This window comes from Tachyglossus aculeatus, chromosome 8 (assembly GCF_015852505.1).
Source record: "Tachyglossus aculeatus isolate mTacAcu1 chromosome 8, mTacAcu1.pri, whole genome shotgun sequence".
Taxonomy (NCBI): Eukaryota; Metazoa; Chordata; class Mammalia; order Monotremata; family Tachyglossidae; genus Tachyglossus; species Tachyglossus aculeatus.
The window spans coordinates 33,825,629-33,843,980 of record NC_052073.1 but is presented as its reverse complement, the minus strand read 5'-3'; the positions used below and the strand labels follow the sequence as shown (position 1 = coordinate 33,843,980).

Here is an 18,352-nt window from a genome sequence, read left to right as displayed (position 1 = left end):
GGGGAAGAGGGTTAAGACCAGGCTGATGGCGAGAACCAAGACCAAGCAGAGGATGTGGGCCAGTGCCTGGTGGACGAGCCAGATGGGGTAGGATGGCCAGGACCAGGTAGTGGAGGATGGACAGGACCAGGTGGGTGAGGAGGGTCAGGGCTATGTGGAGGAGGAGTGTCAGGCCCAGGAGAAAGAGGAGAGTGAAGATCAGACCGTGGAGGAGGAAAAAATGCCATTGGGAGGAAGAGTGCCAGGAGCAGGTGGAGGAGGAGGCCCAGGAGTAGCCCGAAGGGGGTGGGCCAGGACCAGGCAGAAGAAGAGGATCAGCAGAAGTAGGAGGACCAGGATCTGGAGGAGAAAGAAGGCCAGGATGAGGCAGTGGAAGAGGACCTGGATCGAGGAGAGAGGAGGACAAAGACTAGGAGGAGGAGGAGGAGGCGTCCTAGATAGACGAGGAAGGTAAATACCATGTGGAGGTCCCAGGAGAGCCAGGATCTGGCCGAGAACGAAGTCCAGGACAAGGCGGAGCTGGAGGGCAAGTTTTTGGTGGAGGAGGATTACGAGTACCAGAAAGAGTTGGAGGGCCAGGAAAAGAACGAGAAGGAGGCCATGACCAAGAGAAGGAGGAGACGCAGGATCTAGCTGAGGAGGAGGGCCAGGACCAGGCAGGGAAGGAACTGGATGATGAGGAGGAAGAGGGTTAAGACCAGGCTGAAGGCGAGAACCAAGACCAAGCAGAGGATGAGGGCCAAGGTCAGGTGGAGGAGCCAGATGGGGTAGGAGGGCCAGGACCAGGCAGTGGAGGATGGACAAGACCAGGTAGGTGAGGAGGGTCATGACCATGTGGAGGAGGAGTGCCAGGCCCAGGCGAAAGACGGGAGTGAAGATCAGACAGAGGAGATGGGAAAAAGATCACTGGGAGGAGGAGAGCCAGGGGGAGGTGTAGGAAGAGGCCCAGGACGAGACAGAAGGGGTTGGGCCGGGACCAGGCAGAAGAAGAAGAAGAAGAGTATCAGCAGAAGGGGGAAGGCCAGTTTCTGGAGGAGGAGGAAGGCCATGATGAGGCAGAGATCGAGGAACTGGGTCGAGGGAGGAGGAGGGTCAAGACTAGGAAGAGGAGGAGGTGACCTAGATGGACGAGGAAGGCAAGTACCAGGTGGAGGTCCCAGGAGATCCCGGATCTGGCCGAGGACGGAGGCCAGGAGAAGTCGGAGCTGGAGGGCCAGTGTTCGGTGGAGGAGGATTACCAGTACCAGGAAGAGTTGGTAGGCCAGGAAAAGAACGAGAAGGAGGCCAAGACCAAGAGAAGCAGGAGGTGCAGGATCTAGCAGAGGAGGGGGGCTAGGACCAGACAAAGGAGGAACTGGATCATGAGGAGGAAGAGGTTTAAGACCAGGCTGAAGGCGAGAAGCAAGACAAGCAAGGATGAGGGCCAGTGCCAAGTGGACGAGCCAGATGGGATAGGAGGGTCAGGGCCAGGAAGTGGAGGATGGACAAGACCAGGTGGATGAGGAGGGTGAGGACCTGCCCCTCCGGCTAGAGCTGTCTCCCCGCTCCACCTTGTGCTATCCCTGCTCCGCCTAGTGCTATTCCCGCCCCCGCTCTGCCTAGTGCTATCGCCCCCACGCCTAGTGCTGTCCCCGCTTCGCCTAGTGCTATCCCCCCGGCTCCGCCTAGTGCTATCCCCTCTGCTCTGCCTAGTGCTATCCCCTTACCTGGCCTAGGGCTGTTGCCTCTGGCTCGCCTAGTGCTATCCCCCCGGCTCTGCCTAGTGCTGTCCCTCTCCGCCTCGTGCTATCCCCCCTGCTCCGCCTAGGGCTATCCCCTCCCTGCTCTGCCTAGTGCTATCCCCCCACCTAGTGCTATTCCCCCCTCGCCTAGTGCTATACCCCTGCTCCGCCTAGTGCTATTCCCCCCCTGCTCTGCCTAGTGCTACCCCCCCGCCTAGTGCTATCCCCCCCGCTCTGCCCAGTGGTATCCCCCCCAACTAGTGTTGTGGCCTCCCGCCGCGCCTAGTGCTGTGGCCCTCTGCCCTGCCTCATGCTGTCACACCCCGCTCCGCCTAGTGCTGTCTACCCCAGCTCCGCCTAGTGCTGTCGAACCCCGCTCTGCCTAGTGCTGTCGCCCCCCCGTTCCTTGTAGTGCTATCGGCCCCCGCTCCGATTAGTGCTATCCCCCCGCTCCTTCTAGGCTATCGCCCCCGCTCTGTCTAGTGCTGTCTCCCAGCTCCGTCTAGTGCTACCGCCCCCGGCTCCGTCTAGTGCTATCGCCCCTGGTTCCGTCTACTGCTATAGCCCCCAGCTCCGTCTTCTGCTATCACCCCCGGCTCCATCTAGTGCCGTCCCCCCGCTCCGTCTAGTGCTGTCGCCCCCCCTCCCCGTCTAGTGCTTTCGCCCCCCGCCCCGTCTAGTGCTGTCGTCCCCGCCCATCTCTTGCTGTCGCCTCCCGCCCCGTCTCTTGCCGTCGCCCCCCGCCCCATCTCTTGCTGTTGCCCCCCGCCCCGCCGAGGGCTGTCGGCCCCCGTCCTGTCTAGGGCTGTTGCCCCCTGCCCCGCCGAGGGCCGTCGCCCCCCGCCCTGTCTAGGGCTGTCGACCCCCGCCCCACCTAGGGCTGTCGCCCCCGGCCCCGCCTAGTGCTATCCCCCTGCTCCGTCTAGTGCTATCCCTCGTCCCGCCTAGTGCTATCGCCCCCGGCACCGCCTAGTGCTGTCGCCCCCCCGCCCCGCCTAGGGCTGTCGCACCAAGCCGCGCCTAGGGCTGTCGCCCCCAGCCCCCCCTAGGGCTGTTGCCCCCCCCGGCCGGCCCAGGACTGTCGCGCCCCTGCCCCGCCAAGTGCTATCCTCCCTGTTCCACCTAATGTTATGCCCCCGCTCCATCTAGTGCCATCCCCCCGCTCCGTCTAGTGCTATCCCCCCGCACCGCTTAGGGCTCTTGCCCTCCCGCTTCCCATCTAGTGCTATCACCCCGCTCAGTCTAGTACTAGCACCCCACTCCGCCTAGTGCTATCCCCCGCAGTTCTGCTTAGTGGAATCCCCCACAGCTCTGCCTAGTGCTGTCGTCCCTCACCCCGCCTAGTGCTGTCGCCCCCCCCCCCCGCCTAGTGCTGTCGCTCCCCCACCCCTCCTAGTGCTGTCGCCCCCCCGTCCCGCCTAGTGCTGTCGCCCCCTGCCCCGCCTAGGGGTGTCGCCCCCCCGCCCCGCCTAGGGGTGTCGCCCCCCGCCCCGCCTAGGGATGTCGCCCCCCGCCCCCCATAGGGCTGTCACCCCCCGCCCCGCCTAGGGCTGTCGCCCTCCCACCACGCCTAGGGCTGTCGCCCCCGCCCCGCCTAGTACTATCCCCCCACTCAGTCTAGTGCTATCCCCCCGCTCCGCCTAGGGCTGTCGCCTCCCGCCCCGCCTAGTGCTGCCGACCCCTCGCCGCCTAGTGCTGTCGCCCCCCTCCCCGCCTAGTGCTGTCCCCCCTGCCCCGCCTAGTGCTGTCGCCTTCTGCCCTGACTAGTGCTGTGCCCCCCGCCCCGCCTAGTGCTGGCGCCACCCGCATTGCCTAGGGTTGTCGCCCCCCGCCAGGCCTAGAGCTGTCCCCCCCCGCCCCACCTAGTGCTTTCCCCCCACTCCGTCTAGTGCTATCCCCCCGCTCCGCCTCGGGCTGTCGCCCCCCGCTCCGCCTAGGGCTGTCGCGCCCCTCCCCGCCTACTGCTGTCCCCCCTGCCCTGCCTAGTGCTGTCGGCCCCTGCCCCGCCTAATGCTGTCCCCCCCCGCCACGCCTAGTGCTGTGGACCCCTGCCCCGCCTAGTGCTGTCGCTCCCCTCCACGCCCAGTGCTGTGGCCCCCCTCCCCGCCTCGTGCTGTGGCTCCCTCCCCGCCTAGTGCTGTGCCCCCCCGCCCTGCCTAGTGCTGTCACCCCCCGCTCCGCCTAGTGCTATCCCCCCCACTCCGCCTAGTGCTATCCCCCCACCTAGGGTTATCCCCCCTGCTCCGCCTAGTGCTTTCCCACCTCTCCGCCTAGTGCTATCCCCCCCTGCTCCGCCTAGTGCTATCCCCCCCCTGCTCTGCCTAGTGCTATCCACCTGCTCTGCCTAGTGCTATCCACCTGCTCTGCCTAGTGCTATCCCCCTCCGCTCTGTCTAGTGCTATCCCCCCTCTGTTCTGCCTAGTGCTATCCCCCCCTGCTCTGCCTAGTACTATCCCCCCCGCCTAGTGCTATGCTCCCCTGCTCTGCCTAGTACTATACCCCCCGTCTAGTGCTATCCCCCCACCCCGCCTAGAGCTATCCCCCCCGCTAAGCCTAGTGCTATCCCCCGGCTCCGCCTAGTGCTGTTTGCCCCCCAGCCCCGCCTAGTGCTACCCTCTCCTGCTCTGCCTAGTGGTATCCCCACTACCCTGCCTAGGGCTGTTGCCCCCCGCCTCGCCTAGTCATATTCCGCCCCGCTCCGACTAATGCCATCCCCCCGGCTCCGCATAGTGTTATCCCCCCGCCCCTGCTCTGCCTAGTGCTATCCCCCCTGACCCTCTAGGGCTGTTGCCCCCCGCCCCGCCAAGTGCTCCCCCCCACCCCCCGCTCTGCCTAATGCTATCGCCCCAGCCCTGCCTACTGCTGTCGCCCCCCACCCCGCTTACTGCTGTCGCCCCCCCCCGCTCCGCGTAGTGCTATCCGCCCAGCTCTGCCTAGTGCTATCCACCCACTCTGCCCAGTGCTATCCCCCCGCTCCATGTAGTGATATCCCGCCGCTCCGCCTAGGGCTGTCGCCCCCCGAACCGCCTAGGGCTGTCGCCCCCTGCCCCGAATAGGGCTGTCGCCCCCCCCCCACCCCGCCTAGTGCTATCCCCCGCTTTGCCTAGTGCTATCCCCTTGCTCAGTGTAGTGCTATCCCACCGCTCCGTGTAGTGCTATCCCCCCGCTCTGCCTAGGACTGTCGCCCCCCGCCCCGACTAGGATTGTCGCCCCCCCGCTCCGTCTAGTGCTAACCCCCGCCTCCACCGAGTGCTATCCCCCCCTTATCTGCCTAGTGCTATTCCCCGCCCCGTCTAGGACTGTCGCCCCCCTGCTCCGTCTAGTGGTATCCTCCCACTCCGTCTAGTGCTATCCCCCTGCTCTGCCTAGTACTGTCACCCCCACACCCCGCCTAGTGCTATTCCCCCCGCTCTGCCTAGTGCTGTGGACCCCCGCCCTGCCTAGTGCTGTGGCTCCCCTCCACAAATAGTGCTGTGGCCCCCCTCCCCGCCTAGTGCTGTGGACCCCATCCCCGCCTAGTGTTGTCGCCCCCCTCCCAGCCTAGTGCTGTCGCCCCCGCCCCGCCTAGTACTGTCGCCCCCGCCCTGCCTATTGCTGTCGCCCTCCGCCCCAGCTGGTGATGTCGCCCCCCACCCCGCCTAGTGCTATCCCCCCGCTCCATCTAGTGCTATCCCCCTGCTCTGCCTAGTGCTGTCGCCCCCCGCCCCACCTAGTACTGTCGCTCCCCGCCATGCCTAGTGCTGTCGCCCCCCACCACGCCTAGGGTTGTCGCCCCCCGTCCCGCCTAGGGCTCTCGTCCCCCACCCCTCCTAGGGCTGTCGCCCCCCCCGCCCCGCGTAGTGCTATCCCCCCAGCTCTGCCTAGTGCTATCCACCCGCTCTACCTAGGGCTATCTCACCGCTCCATGTAGTGCTATCCCCCCGCTCCCCCTAGGGCTGTAGTTCTCCGCCCCGCCTAGGGCTGTCGCCCCCCGCCCCGCCTAGGGTTGTCGCCCACCACCCCGTCTAGGGCTGTAACCCCCCCGCCCCGCGTAGTTCTACCCCCCTAAGCTCTGCGTAGTGCTATCCACCCGCTCTGCCCAGTGCTATCCCCCCGCTCGGTGTAGTGCTATCCCCCCGCTCCGCCTAGGGCTGTCGCCCCCCGCCCCGACTAGGGTTGTCGCCCCCACGTTCCGTCTAGTGCTATCCCCGTCTCCGCCTAGTGCTACCCACTCCTGATCTGTTTAGTTCTATTCCCCGCCCCGCTTAGGGCTGTCGCCCCCTTGCTCCGTCTAGTGGTATCCTCCTGCTCCGTCTAGTGCTATACCGCCGCTCTGCTTAATGCTGTCACTCTCCGTCCCGCCTAGTACTGTCGCCCCCCGCCCCGCCTAGTGCTGTCGCCCCTCGCCCCGGCTAGTGATGTCGCCCCCCCGCCGAGGGCTGTTGCCCCCCGCCCCGCCTAGGGCTGTCACCCCCCTTCTGCCCCGCGTAGTGCTATCCCCTCAGCTCTGCCTAGTGCTATCCCCCCTGCTCTGCCTAGTGCTAGCCACCCTGCTCTGCCTAGTGCTAGCCCCCCCGCTTTCCCTAGTGTTAGCCCCCCCGCTCTGCGTAGTGTTATCCCCCCCGCCTAGTGCTGTAACCCCCGCCTAGTTCTATCCCCCCGCTCCGCCTAGTGCTATCCCCCCGGCTCCGCCTAGGGCTGTTTGCCCCCCGCCCCGCCTAGTGCTATCCCCTCCCGCTCTGCCTAGTGGTATCCCCCCCTACCCTGACTAGGGCTGTTGCCCCCTGCCTCGCCTAGTGCTATCATCCCCCGCTCCGACTAGTGCTGTCTCCCCGGCTCCACCTAGTGCGGTCGCCCCCCTCCCCGCTTAGTGTTGTCGCCCCCCTCCCAGCCTAGTGCTGTCCCCCCCAGCCCCGCCTAGTGCTGTCGCCCCCGCCCCGCCTAGTGCTGTGGACCCCCGCCCTGCCTAGTGCTGTGGCTCCCCTCCACAAATAGTGCTGTGGCCCCGCTCCCCGCCTAGTGCTGTGGCCCCCATCCCCGCCTAGTGCTGTCGCCCCCAGCTCCGCCTAGTGCTGTCGCCCCCCGCCCCACCTAGTGCTGTCGCCCCCGCCCCGCTTAGTGCTGTCACCCCCCCACTCTGCCTAGTGCTGTCGCCCCCCGCCCTGCCTAGTACTGTCGCCCCCAGACCCGGCTAGTGCTGTCGCCCCCCCACCAGCCTAGGGCTGTCACCCCCCGCCCCACGTAGTGCTATGCCCCCACCTCTGTCTAGTGCTATCCCCCCGCTCTGCCAAGTGCTATGCCCCAGCTCCGTGTAGTGCTATTCCCCTGCTCTGCCTAGGGCTGTCGCCCCCCACCCCGACTTAGGTTCTTCCCCCCCCGCTCCGCCTAGTGCTATCCCCTCCTGCTCTACTTAGTGCTATTCCCTACCCCGCCTAGGGCTGTCGCCGCCCGACCCCCTCCCCCCCTGCCTGGGGCTGTCGCCCCCCCATCCCGCCTGGGGCTATCGCCCCTAGCCCCGCTTGGAGCTGTAGCCCCCCGCGCCGCCTGGGGCTGTCGCCCCCCGTCCCGCCTAGGGCTGTTGCCCTCCCCCCCCGCCCCGCGTAGTGCTATACCCCAGCTCTGCCTAGTGCTATCCACCTGCTCTGCCTAGTGCTATCCCCCCGCTCCTTGTAGTGCTAACCTCCCGCTCCGCCTAGGGCTGTAGTCCCCGCCCCGCCTAGTACTATCCCTCCGCTCTCCCTAGTGCTATCTCCCCGCTCCCCCTAGTGCTATCTCCCCGCTCCCCCTAGTGCTATCCCCCCTCTCCGCCTAGTGCTATCCCCCCGGCTCTGCCTAGGGCTGTCGCCCCCCGCCCCGCCTAGGGCTGTCGCCCCACGGCCCGCCAAGGGCTGTTGCCCCCCCGTCCCGCCTACTGCTATCCCCCGCTCCTCCTAGTGTTATCCCCCCGCTCCGCCTAGGGCTGTCGCTTATCTCCCCGCCTAGGGCTGTCGCCCCCCCCGCCCCGCCTAGTGCTATCCCCCCAGCTCGTCCTAGTGCTATCCCCCCACTCTGCCTAGTGCTATCCCCCCTCTCCGTCTAGTGCTATCCACCCGCTCCGCCTTGGGTCTGTCGCCCCCGCCCCGCCTAGGGTTGTCGCCCCCCTGCTCCGTCTAGTGCTATCCCCTTCGCTCCTCCTAGTGCTATCCCCCCACTCCGCCTAGTGCGATCCCCCCTGCTCTGCCTAGTGCTATTCCCCCCTACCCGCCTACTGCTATCCCCCCGCCTAGTGCTGTCCCCCCGCTCTACCTAGTGCTATCCCCCCCGCCCCGCCTAGTGCTGTCGCCCCCTGCCTCGCCTATGCTGCCCCCCCACCCCGCCTAGGGCTGTCGGCCCCCGCCCCGCCTAGGACTGTCGGCCCCTACCCCGCTTAGGGCTGTCATCCCCCGCCCCGCCTAGTGCTATCCCCCCGCTCCCCCTAGTGCTATCCCCCCGCTCCACCTAGTGCTATTCCCCCGCTCCTTCTAGTGTCATCCCCCGCCCCCGCCTAGGGCTGTCGCCCCTGCCCCTCCTAGTTCTGTTGCCCCCCTCCCCGCCTAGTGCTGTCGCCCCCCAACCCGCCTAGGGCTGTGTGCCCCCCACCTCGTCTAGAGATGTCACGCCCCGCCTCGGGCTGTCGCCCCCCGGCCCCGCCTAGTGCTATCCCCCCCCGCTCCGCCCAGTGCTGTCCCTCTGCTCCACCTAGTGCTATCCCCCGCTGCTGCCTAGTGCTATCCGCCCCCTGCCTAGTGCTATCCTTCCTGCTCCGCCTAGTGCTATCCCCCCGCCTCTCTGCCTTGTGCTATCCCCTCCACCAAGTGCTATCCCCCAGCCTAGTGCTATCCCCCCGCCTAGTGCTATACCCCCTGCCTAGTGCTATCCCACCCACCTAGTGCTGTTCTCCCAGCTCCGCCTAGTGCTGTTCCCCTGCTCCGCCTATTGCTATCCCCCGCTGCTCTGCCTAGTGCTATCCCCCCCGATCTGCCTAGTGCTATCCCCCCTGCTCTGCCTAATGCTATCCCCCCCGCTCTGTCTAGTGCCATCCCTCCCTGCTCTACCTAGTGCTATTCCCCCCGCCTAGTGCTATCCCCCCCTGCTCTGCCTAGTGCTATTACCCCCTGCTCTGCCTAGTGCTTTCCCCGCCCTGCTCTGCCTATTGCTATCCCCCCCCCCGCTCTGCCTCGTGCTATTCCCCCCCGCCTTGTACTATCCTCCCCACCTAGTTCTATCCTCCTCCGCTTAGTGCTATCCCCCCGCTACGCCTAGTGCTATCCCCCCGCTCCGTCTAGTGCTATCCCCCCGGCTCCGCCTAGTGCCATTCCCCCCAGCTCTGCCTAGTGCTATCTCCCATGCCCCGCCTAGGGCTGTTGCCCCCTGCCCCGCCTAGTGCTAACCCCCCCATGCTCTGCCTAGTGTTATCCCCCACCGCCTAGTGCTATCTCCCCCCCGCCTAGTGCTATCCCCCCGCCTAGTGCTAACCCCCCCGCCTAGTGCTATCCCTCCACCGCCTAGTGCTATCCCTCCACCGCCTAGTGCCATCCCCCCCGCTCTGCGTAGTGCTATCCCCCAGGCTCTGCCTAGTGCTATTCCCCCCCACCCCGCTTTTCCTAGTACTATCACCCCTGCCCCGCCTAGGGCTGTTGCTCCCTGCCCCGCCTAGTGCTACCCCCCCCCGCTCTGCCTAGTGCTATCCCCCCTACCCCGCCTAGGGCTTTTGTCCCCCGCCCCGCCTAGGGCTTTTATCCCCCGCCCCGCCTAGGGCTTTTATCCCCCGCCCCGCCTAGTTCTATCCCCCCCTGCTCTGCCTAGTGCTATCCTCCCCATGCGTAGTGATATCCCCCTGCCTAGGGCTATCCCCCGGCCTAGTGCTATCCCCCCGCTCCGCCTAGTGCTATCCCCCGGCTCCACCTAGTGCTACCCCCCCCCCCCCGCTCTGCCTAGTGCTACCCGCCCCGGCTCTGCCTTGTGCTATCCCCTCCACCTAGTGCTATGCCCCCAGCCTAGTGCTATCCCCCCTGCCTAGTGCTATACGCCCTGCCTAGCGCTATCCCACCTGCCTAGTGCTGTTCTACCCTGCTTCGCCTAGTGCTGTCCCCCTGCTCCGCCTATTGCTATACCCCTCGCTCTGCCTAGTGCTATCCCCTCCCGGCTGTGCCTAGTGCTATCCTCCCCCTGCTCTGCCTAATGCTATCCCCCCGACTCTGCCTAGTGCTATCCCTCCCTGCTCTGCCTAGTGCTTCCCCCCTGCTCTGCCTAGTGCTATCCCCCCTGCTCTGCCTAGTGCTATTCCCGCCCCCGCCTAGTGCTATCCTCCCCGCCTAGTTCTATCCCCACCCCGCCTAGTGCTATCCCCCGCTACGCCAAGTGCTATCCCCAGGGCTCCGCCTAGTGCTATTCCCCCCCGCTCTGCCTAGTGCTATGCCCCATGCCCCGCCTAGGGCTGTTGCCCCCTGCCCCGCCTAGTGCTATCGCCCCCATGCTCTGCCTAGTGCTATCCCCCACCGCCTAGTGCTATCTCCCCCCGGCCTAGCGCTATCCCCCCCGCCTAGTGCTATCCCTCTACCGCCTAGTGCTATCACCCCGGCTCCGCCTAGGGCTATCCCCCCGGCTCTGCCTAGTGTTATTCCCCCTCCCCGGCTTTTCCTCGTGCTATTACCCCTGCCCCGCCTAGTGCTACACCCCCCCGCTCTGCCTAGTGCTATCCCCCCTACCCCGCCTAGGGCTTTTGTCCCCCGCCCCGCCTAGGTCTATCCCCCCCGCTCTGCCTAATGCTATCCTCCCCCTGCGTAGTGCTATCCCCCTGCCTAGTGCTATCCCTTCTGCCTTGTGCTATCCCTCCTGCCTAGTGCTATCCCCCCGCTCCGCCTAGTGTTATCCCCCCGCTCCGCCTAGTGCTATCCCCCTGCTCTGCCTAGTGCTATCCCCCACCTAGTGTTACCCTCCCTGCTCCGCCTAATGCAATCTCCCCACTCCACCTAGTGCTATCCCCCTGCTCCGCCTATTGCTATCACCCCCATTCTCTGCCTATTGCTATCCCCCCTGCTCTGCCTAGTGCTATCCCCCCCGCTTTGCCTTGTGCTATTCCCTCCCCGCGTAGTGCTATCTTCCCCGCCTAGTTTTATCCCCCCCCTCGCCTAGTGCTATCCCCACCGCTCCCCCTAGTGCTGTCCCCCCGCTCTGCCTAGTGCTATCTCCCCCCTCTCTGCCTAGTGCTATCCCCCCGCTCAGCCTAGTGCTATCCACCCCCATGTTTTGCCTAGTGCTATCCCCCCTACCCCACCTAGGGCTGTGGCCCCCCGCCCCTCCTAGTGCTATCCCCCACCCTGCTCTGCATAGAGCTATCCGCCCCCGCCTAGTGCTATCCCCCCTGCTCCGCCTACTGCTATCCCCCCCGCTCTGCCTAGTGCTATCCCCCTGCTCCGCCTAGTGCTATCCCCCTGCCTAGTGCTATCTCCCCTGCCTAGTGCTAACCCCCCCGGCTAGTGCTATCCCCCCGGCTAGTGCTATCCCCCCCGCCTAGTGCTATCCCCCGCCCCGCCTTCCTGCTGTCGCCCCCGCCCCGCCTACTGTTGTCGTCCCCCGCCCCGCCTACTGTTGTCGCCGCCCCCGCCTACTGGTTTCGCCCACCCCGCCTACTGCTGTCACCCCCCACCTACTGCTGTCTCCCCCGCCCCGCCTACTGCTTTTGCCCCCCGCCCCTCCTACTGCTGCCGCCCCCCGACCAGTCTACTGCTGTCGCCCCCCGCCCCGCCTAGTGCTGTGGCCCCCTGCCCCGCCTGGTGCTGTCGACCTCTCCCCGCCTGGTGTTGTGGCCCCCCGGCCCCGCCTGGTGCTGTGGCCCCCGGCCCTCCTGGTGCTGTGGTCCCCCTCCCGGCCTGGTGCTGTCGCCCCCCGCCCCGCCTGGTGCTGTCGCCCCCCGCCTCGCCTGGTGCTGTCACCCCCTGCTCCTCCTAGTACTATAACCCGCTCCGCCTAGTGCTATCCCCTTGCTCCGCCTAGTGCTATACCCCCCGCCTAGTGCTATCCCCCCTGCTCTGCCTAGTGCTATCCCCCCCGCCTAGTGTTATACCCCGCCACCGCTTAGTGCTATCCCCCCACCGCCTAGTGCTATCCCCCCCACCTAGTGCTATTCCCCCCACTTAGTACTATCCCCCTCCGCCTAGTGCTATCCCGTCTGCTCTGCCTGGTGCTATACCCCCTACCCCGCTAAGGGCTGTTGCCCCCAGCCCTGCCTAGTGCTATCCCCCACCTGCTCTGCCTAGTGTTATCCACCTCCCCTCCTAGTGCTATCCCTCCTGCTCCGCCTAGTGCTATCCCCCCCTACTCTGCCGAGTTCTATCCCCCACGCCTAGTGCTATCCCCCACCGCCTAGTGCTATCTCCCCCCGCCCTGCCTACTGCTGTAGCCCCCCCCGCGCCTACCGCTGTCGCCCCCTTCCGTGCCTACTGATGTCTCCCCCTGCCCCGCCTACTTCTGTCGCCCCCTTGCCCCGCCTACTGCTGTCGCCCCCGCCCAGCCTACTGCTGTCACCCCCCCGGCCTACGGCTGAAGCCTCCCAGCCCGCCTACTGCTGTCGCCCCCCGCTCCGCCTAGTGCTGTGGACCCCGCCCCGCCTACTGCTGTGGCCCCCCTCCCTGCCTACTGCTGTGGTCCCCACCCCGCCTAATGCTGTGGCCCCCCGCTCTGCCTAGTGTGGTGGCCCCCCGCCCCGCCTAGTGCAGTGACTCCCCGCCCCGCCTAGTGTGATGGCCCCCGCTCCACCTAGTGTTGTCGCCCCCCGCTCCTCCTAGTACTGTCGCCCCCGCCCCGCCTAGTGCTGTCGCCCCCCGCCCCGCCTAGTGCTGTCGGCCCCTGCTCTGCCTAATGCTGTCCCCCTCACGCTCTGCCTAGTGCTGTCGCCCCCGGCTCCGCCTACTGCTGTTGCCCCCCGCCCAACCTAAGGCTGTTGCCCCCCGCCCCTCCTAGTGCTTTCGCCCCCCGCTCCACCTAGTGCTGTCGCTCCTCGCTCCGCCTAGAGCAATCCCCCCCGCTCCGCCTAGTGCTGTCGCCCCCCGCTCCTCCTAGTGCTGTCGCCCCCCACCCTGCCTAGTCCTGTCGCCCCCCGACCAGCCTCGTGCTCTGCCCCACCCACCGCCTGGAGGCCCCCTACCCCTCCTGGTGCTGTGGCCCGCTTCCCCGCCTGGTGCTGTGGCCCCCTGCCCTGCTTGGTGCTGTGACCCCCCCGCCCCGCCTGATGCTGTCGCCCCCCCCACCCCACCTAGGGTTGTGGGCCCCGCACCCCGCCTAGAGCTGTCGCGCCCCGCCTCGGGCTGTCGCCCCCCGGCCCCGCCTAGTGCTATCCCCCCCCCGCTCTGCCCAGTGCTGTCCCCCCGCTCCACCTAGTGCTATCCCCCGCTGCTCTGCCTAGTGCTATCCACTCCCTGCCTAGTGCTATCCCCCTTGCTCCGCCTAGTGCTATCCCCCCGCTCTGCCTTGTGCTATCCCCTCCACCTAGTGCTATCCCCCCAGCCTAGTGCTATCCCCCTTGCCTAGTGCTATACCCCCTGCCTAGTGCTATCCCACCCACCTAATACTGTTCTCCCCCGCTCCACCTATTGCTATCCCCCTGCTCTGCCTAGTGCTATCCCCCTGCTGTGCCTAATGCTACCCCCCCCTCCCTGCTCTGCCTAATGCTAACCCCCTGATGGGTAAATTTAGAAACTCTTGCACATTAAGTATAGGCTTCGATTTGGCAACGGCTAGACCAACCTGTCTGCTGGGCGACCTCGGCTGGGCTTGACAGATAACCAATTGCAAAACAAAGGAGAAGAATCAATCAATCAATCAATCAATCAATCAATCGTATTTATTGAGCGCTTACTGTGTGCAGAGCACTGTACTAAGCGCTTGGGAAGTACAAGCTGGCAACATATACAGACAGTCCCTACCCAACAGTGGGCTCACAGTCTAGAAGGGGGAGACAGAGAACAAAACCAAACATACTAACAAAATAAAATAAATAGAATAGATAGGTACAAGTAAAATAAATAAATAAATAGTAAAATAAATAAATAAATTTATTTAATTTAAATTTAAATAAAGAAAAATAACTTATCTCTGTACTCTGGAAACGGGCCATTTCCCACAGTACAGAAACATCTTGAATAAACACATCTTCCCAGGGTGACCCAGCCAGTCGCCCAGGAACTTGTGCAATTGGCAAAATACCTTCTTAGTTTGCAAAGGGTTTATTAAGGCTCGTACGTTGGAGCTAACTCGGAATCTCACCCACGGAGAGGACGCTCTGCCTGGGACCTTCCCATTCGGGACCCTGAAAGCTGAATCCGGGATTCCCCAGCATGAAAACTTCAGGAGTTGGTGTTCCCCCGAATTGGTGATGTAACCCCTCTTTTTTGTGTGTTTGTTTTAACCCCTTTTTGTATTTGTTTTCTTCTTTCGTATTCCCTTCCTTCTATAAAAATTGTCCTATTAAAATTGTAACGATACACCTATATTACTATGTGTCTGCGCTTCTTTCTCTGAAAAAAGGGGACTTGTAGTCGCGGGTCTGAGCCTTATTCGTTGGTTAACTGAAGAAATATTTCGGTAACAACATTTTGGCGTAGTCGGCCAGGAGCCGCGATATATCATGCCTTTTTTCAAGAAAGTAACCCAAACGCCACTGGAGGAGGATATCCCAGGATGGGAGAGTATGCGGTACTGTTCCCTCGCTAAGGTCTGGGCTAAAGAAACAGGCTCGTGTGAAGATTGGAAGGGACGAATAAGAAATGCTGAACCTTGGCAATTAACTGAGTGTTTGCAACGTATTCCTGTAGAAAAAGGAAAAGAGATGACAGGAGTCTGCAGCAGAGGGTGGGCTTTGTTAACTGCTTATCGAAAAATGTATTAATTAAAAACTAAGGCTATTGAAGATAAATTGGTCTTGGAAAAAGAGCTGACAGAGTTACAGAGTAGAATGTCAATGTTGTAGTGTCAAAATTTTATATTAGGTGATCAAGTGCGAAACTATCAGACGGTGGTGGAGAAAGCTGCAGTCAGAGTGGCGCAGTTTAAATATAGGAAATATAGGTACCGGTGGCTGGTAGACAGTGTGACCAGGGCCGGGAGTCAGAGATACCTGGGCCGGGAGGGGGGCGGGGGGACCAGGACCAAAAGGCAGAATGGTACCTGGTCCGGGAGACAAAGTGACGAGGGCCGGGAGGTAGAGGGGACCCAGGGCTGGGACGGAGAGAGACCCAAGGGCCTGGAGGTAGAACGATACCAGGGCCAGGAGGCACAGAGGGACCAGGGTCAGGCGGCAGAGCGGGACCAGGGCCAGGAGGCAGATGGGTACCTGGGCCAGGAGACAGGGAAACCAGGGCAGGGAGGTAGAGAGGCATAGGGGTACCTGGGCCAGGAAGCAGAGAGGCACCAGGGCCGAGAGGCCCGGGCTCGAGGAGGGGGCAGGGGCAGGGTGGCATAGGGGGACTGGGGCCAGAAGGCAGAGGGGGAACAAGGTGGGGAGATAGAGGGGAACCAGGGCCAGGAGGCAGAGGGGTACCTGGGCCAGGCGACGGAGACCAGGGCCGGAACGGAGAGAGACCCAAGGCCGGAGAGTTAGAAGGAGACTAGGGCGGGGAGTCACAGAGGGACCAGGGCCGGGAGGCATAGGGGGACCAGGGCAGAGCAGCAGAGGGGGACCAGGGCCAGGAGGCAGCGGGGTCCCTGGGCCAGGAGACAGGCGGACCAGGGCTGCGAGGCAGAAGGGGACCAGAGCCGGGAGGTAGAGGTGGGGGACCCAGGGCTGGCACGGAGAGAGACCCAAGGGCCTGGAGGTAGAAGGAGAACAAGACCGGGAGGCACAGGACCAGGGCAGGCTGCAGAGGGGGACCAGGGTCAGGAGGCCGAGGGGGACCAGGGCCAGGAGACAGAAGGGTTCCTGGGAAGGGATACAGGGGGACCAGAGCCGGGAGGCCAAGGGGTACCTGGGCTGGTAGATGGGGGCCAGGGCATGGAAGCTGAAGGGGATTTCTTCCAGAATGCGGTGTGGTAACTTGGTCGGAGGCAGAGGGGGACCAGAGCTGAGAGGCCTTGGGGACCAGGGCAGGGAGGCAGAGGGGGCCGAGGGCCTGGAGGCAGCAGGTGGCCAGGGCCAGGAGGCAGAGGGGTACCCGGGCCGGTAGACGGGGGACCAGGGCAGGGAAGCAGAGGGGAACCAGGGCCGGGAGACAAAGGGGGACCAGGGCCGAGAAGCGGTGAGACAAGGTCAGGGAGGCAGAAAGCGGCCAGGACAGAGAGAAAGAGGAGGACCAGGGCTGGTAGACAGTGCGACCAGGGCCGGGAGTCAGAGGGGTACCTGGGCCGGGAGACAGTGGGACTATGGCTGAGAAGCCGAGGGGAACCAGGGCCGAGAGACGGGGCGTGACCAGGTCATTGAGGCAGAGGCCGGCCTGGGCCAGGACTTTGAGGGGGACCAAGGCAGGGAGCCAGACGGGGACCAGGGCCGGGAGGTAGAGGGGTACCGGGGCCGGGAGCAGAGGGGGACTAAGGCCGAGAGGCGGTGGGGGATCAGGACAGGGAGGCAGAGGAGGACCAAGGGCTGGAGGCAGACGGCAGTACCAAGGCAGGGAACCATGGGGGGACCAAGTCCAGGAGACAGGAGTACCTCTGGGCCGGGGTCCAGGGGGATCCGGGCAAGGAGGCAGAGGGGCCCCAGCGCTGGATGAGAGAGGGGTATCTGGGCTGGGTGACAGGGGGACCAGGGCAGGGAAGCAGAGAAGTACCTGGGCCGGGAGACGGGGACCAGAGCTGGGAGGGAGAGTGGGAGCGGGATCAGGGCCAGGGGAATAGGGGTACCCGGGTCGAGAGGCAAAGTGGTACCTGGCCCGGAAGACAGGGGGACCAGTGCCGGGAGGTTGAGGGAACCGAAGTACAGAACGTAGAGATGGACCAGGGCCTGGAGGTAATAATAATAATAATAATAATAATCATAATCATAATCATAATCATCATAATAATCATAATAATAATGATGGCTTTATTAAGCGCTATGTGCAAAGCACTGTTCTAAACGCTGGGGGGTTACAAGGTGATCAGGGTGCACCCCGCGGGGCTCACAGTCTTCATCCCCATTTGACAGATGGAACTGAGGTCCAGAGAAGTGAACTGACTTGCCCAAGGTCACACAGCTGACAAGCGGTGGAGTCGGGATTTGAACGCCTGACTTCTGACTCCAAAGCCCGGGCTCTTGCCACTGAACCACACTGCTTCTCTATACTGTCCTGTACTCTACTGTAATATACGACATACTATCCCATTCCCAAGCGCTTAGCACAGTGCTCTACACACTGTAAGCGCTCAATAAAAAAATACGATTGAATGAATGAATGAATGAATGAACGAAATAGTCCCCAAAGCTACATTTTCAGTCCTAGAGAGCGAGACGCATGCGCAGTCGAAGCCCGGGTGGCGGGGGGGAGTAAGGAGCTCGGCGCATGCGCGAGCGGAGCCGGGCGGGGAGGAGAAGCGTGGCGAATGCGCATTCGGAGCCTCTGCGAGGAGAGGGGGCGCCCCGCCCAGAGGAGCGCGGCGCATGCGCGGTCGGAGCCCGGGCCCGGGGAGAAGGGACCCCCGCCCTGGAGAGCGTGGCGCATGCGCAGTCAGAGCCTGGGTGGGAAGCGAAAGGGGGCCCTCCTGGGGGAGCGGGGCGCATGCGCGGTCGTAGCCCTGGCCCGGGGAGCAGGGAGCCCCCGCCCTGGAGAGCACAACGCATGCGCAGTCGGAGCCCGGGCGGATGGGGAAAAAGTGGGCCCGTCCGGGAGAGCGCGGCGCATGCGCAGTCGGACCACGCCCCACCCACTATGTACGAAGTTTACTATGTTGCCAAGTTGTACTAAGAAGAATAATGATGGCATTTATTAAGCGCTTACTATGTGCAAAGCACTGTACTAAACGCTGGGGAATTTACAAGGTGATCAGGTTGTCCCACGTGGGGTTCACGGTCTTAATCCCCATTTTACAGAGGAGGTAACTGAGTCCCAGAGAAGAGAAGTGACTTGCCCAAGGTCACACAGGTGAGAAGCGGTGGAGAGATATTCGAACCCCTGACGTAAAAGGAGACCAGGGCCTGGACACATAAAGGGGCCAGGTCCGGGAGGCAGAAGGGGACCGGGGCCTAGAGGCAGAGGGGGACCAGTGCCAGGAAGCAGATGGGTACCTAGGCTGGGAGACAGGGATACCAGAGAAAAAGGGCAGAGGGGGACAAAGGCCAAGAGGCAGGCTGGGGACAAGGGCAGGGAGGCAGAGGGGGACAAGGTCGGGATTGCAGGGGGGATCACGGCCAAGAAGTAGAGGGTTACCTGGGCCAGGAGACAGAGGGACCTGGGCTGGGAGGTAGAGGGGACCCAGCACGGGACGGAGAGAGACCCAAGGCTTGGAGGGAGAATCAATCAATCAATCAATCAATCGTATTTATTGAGCGCTTACCATGTGCAGAGCACTGTACTAAGCGCTTGGGAAGTACAAATTGGCAACACGTAGAGACAGTCCCTACCCAACAGTGGGCTCACAGTCTAAAAGGGGGAGACAGAGAACAGAACCAAACATACCAACAAAATAAAATAAATAGGATAGAAATGTACAAGTAAAATATCCATAAA

General features: G+C 63.6%; 1 protein-coding gene across 1 annotated transcript in view; it reads right to left on the bottom strand.

The window, feature by feature from the left end:
- LOC119931401 (vomeronasal type-1 receptor 45-like) overlaps positions 1-18,352 on the bottom strand; it is a 42,672-nt gene that overhangs the window by 21,457 nt on the left and 2,863 nt on the right. Inside the window, 1 exon segment of the mRNA XM_038750046.1 lies at positions 17,990-18,011. Coding sequence (XP_038605974.1) covers positions 17,990-18,011 — 22 coding nt within the window.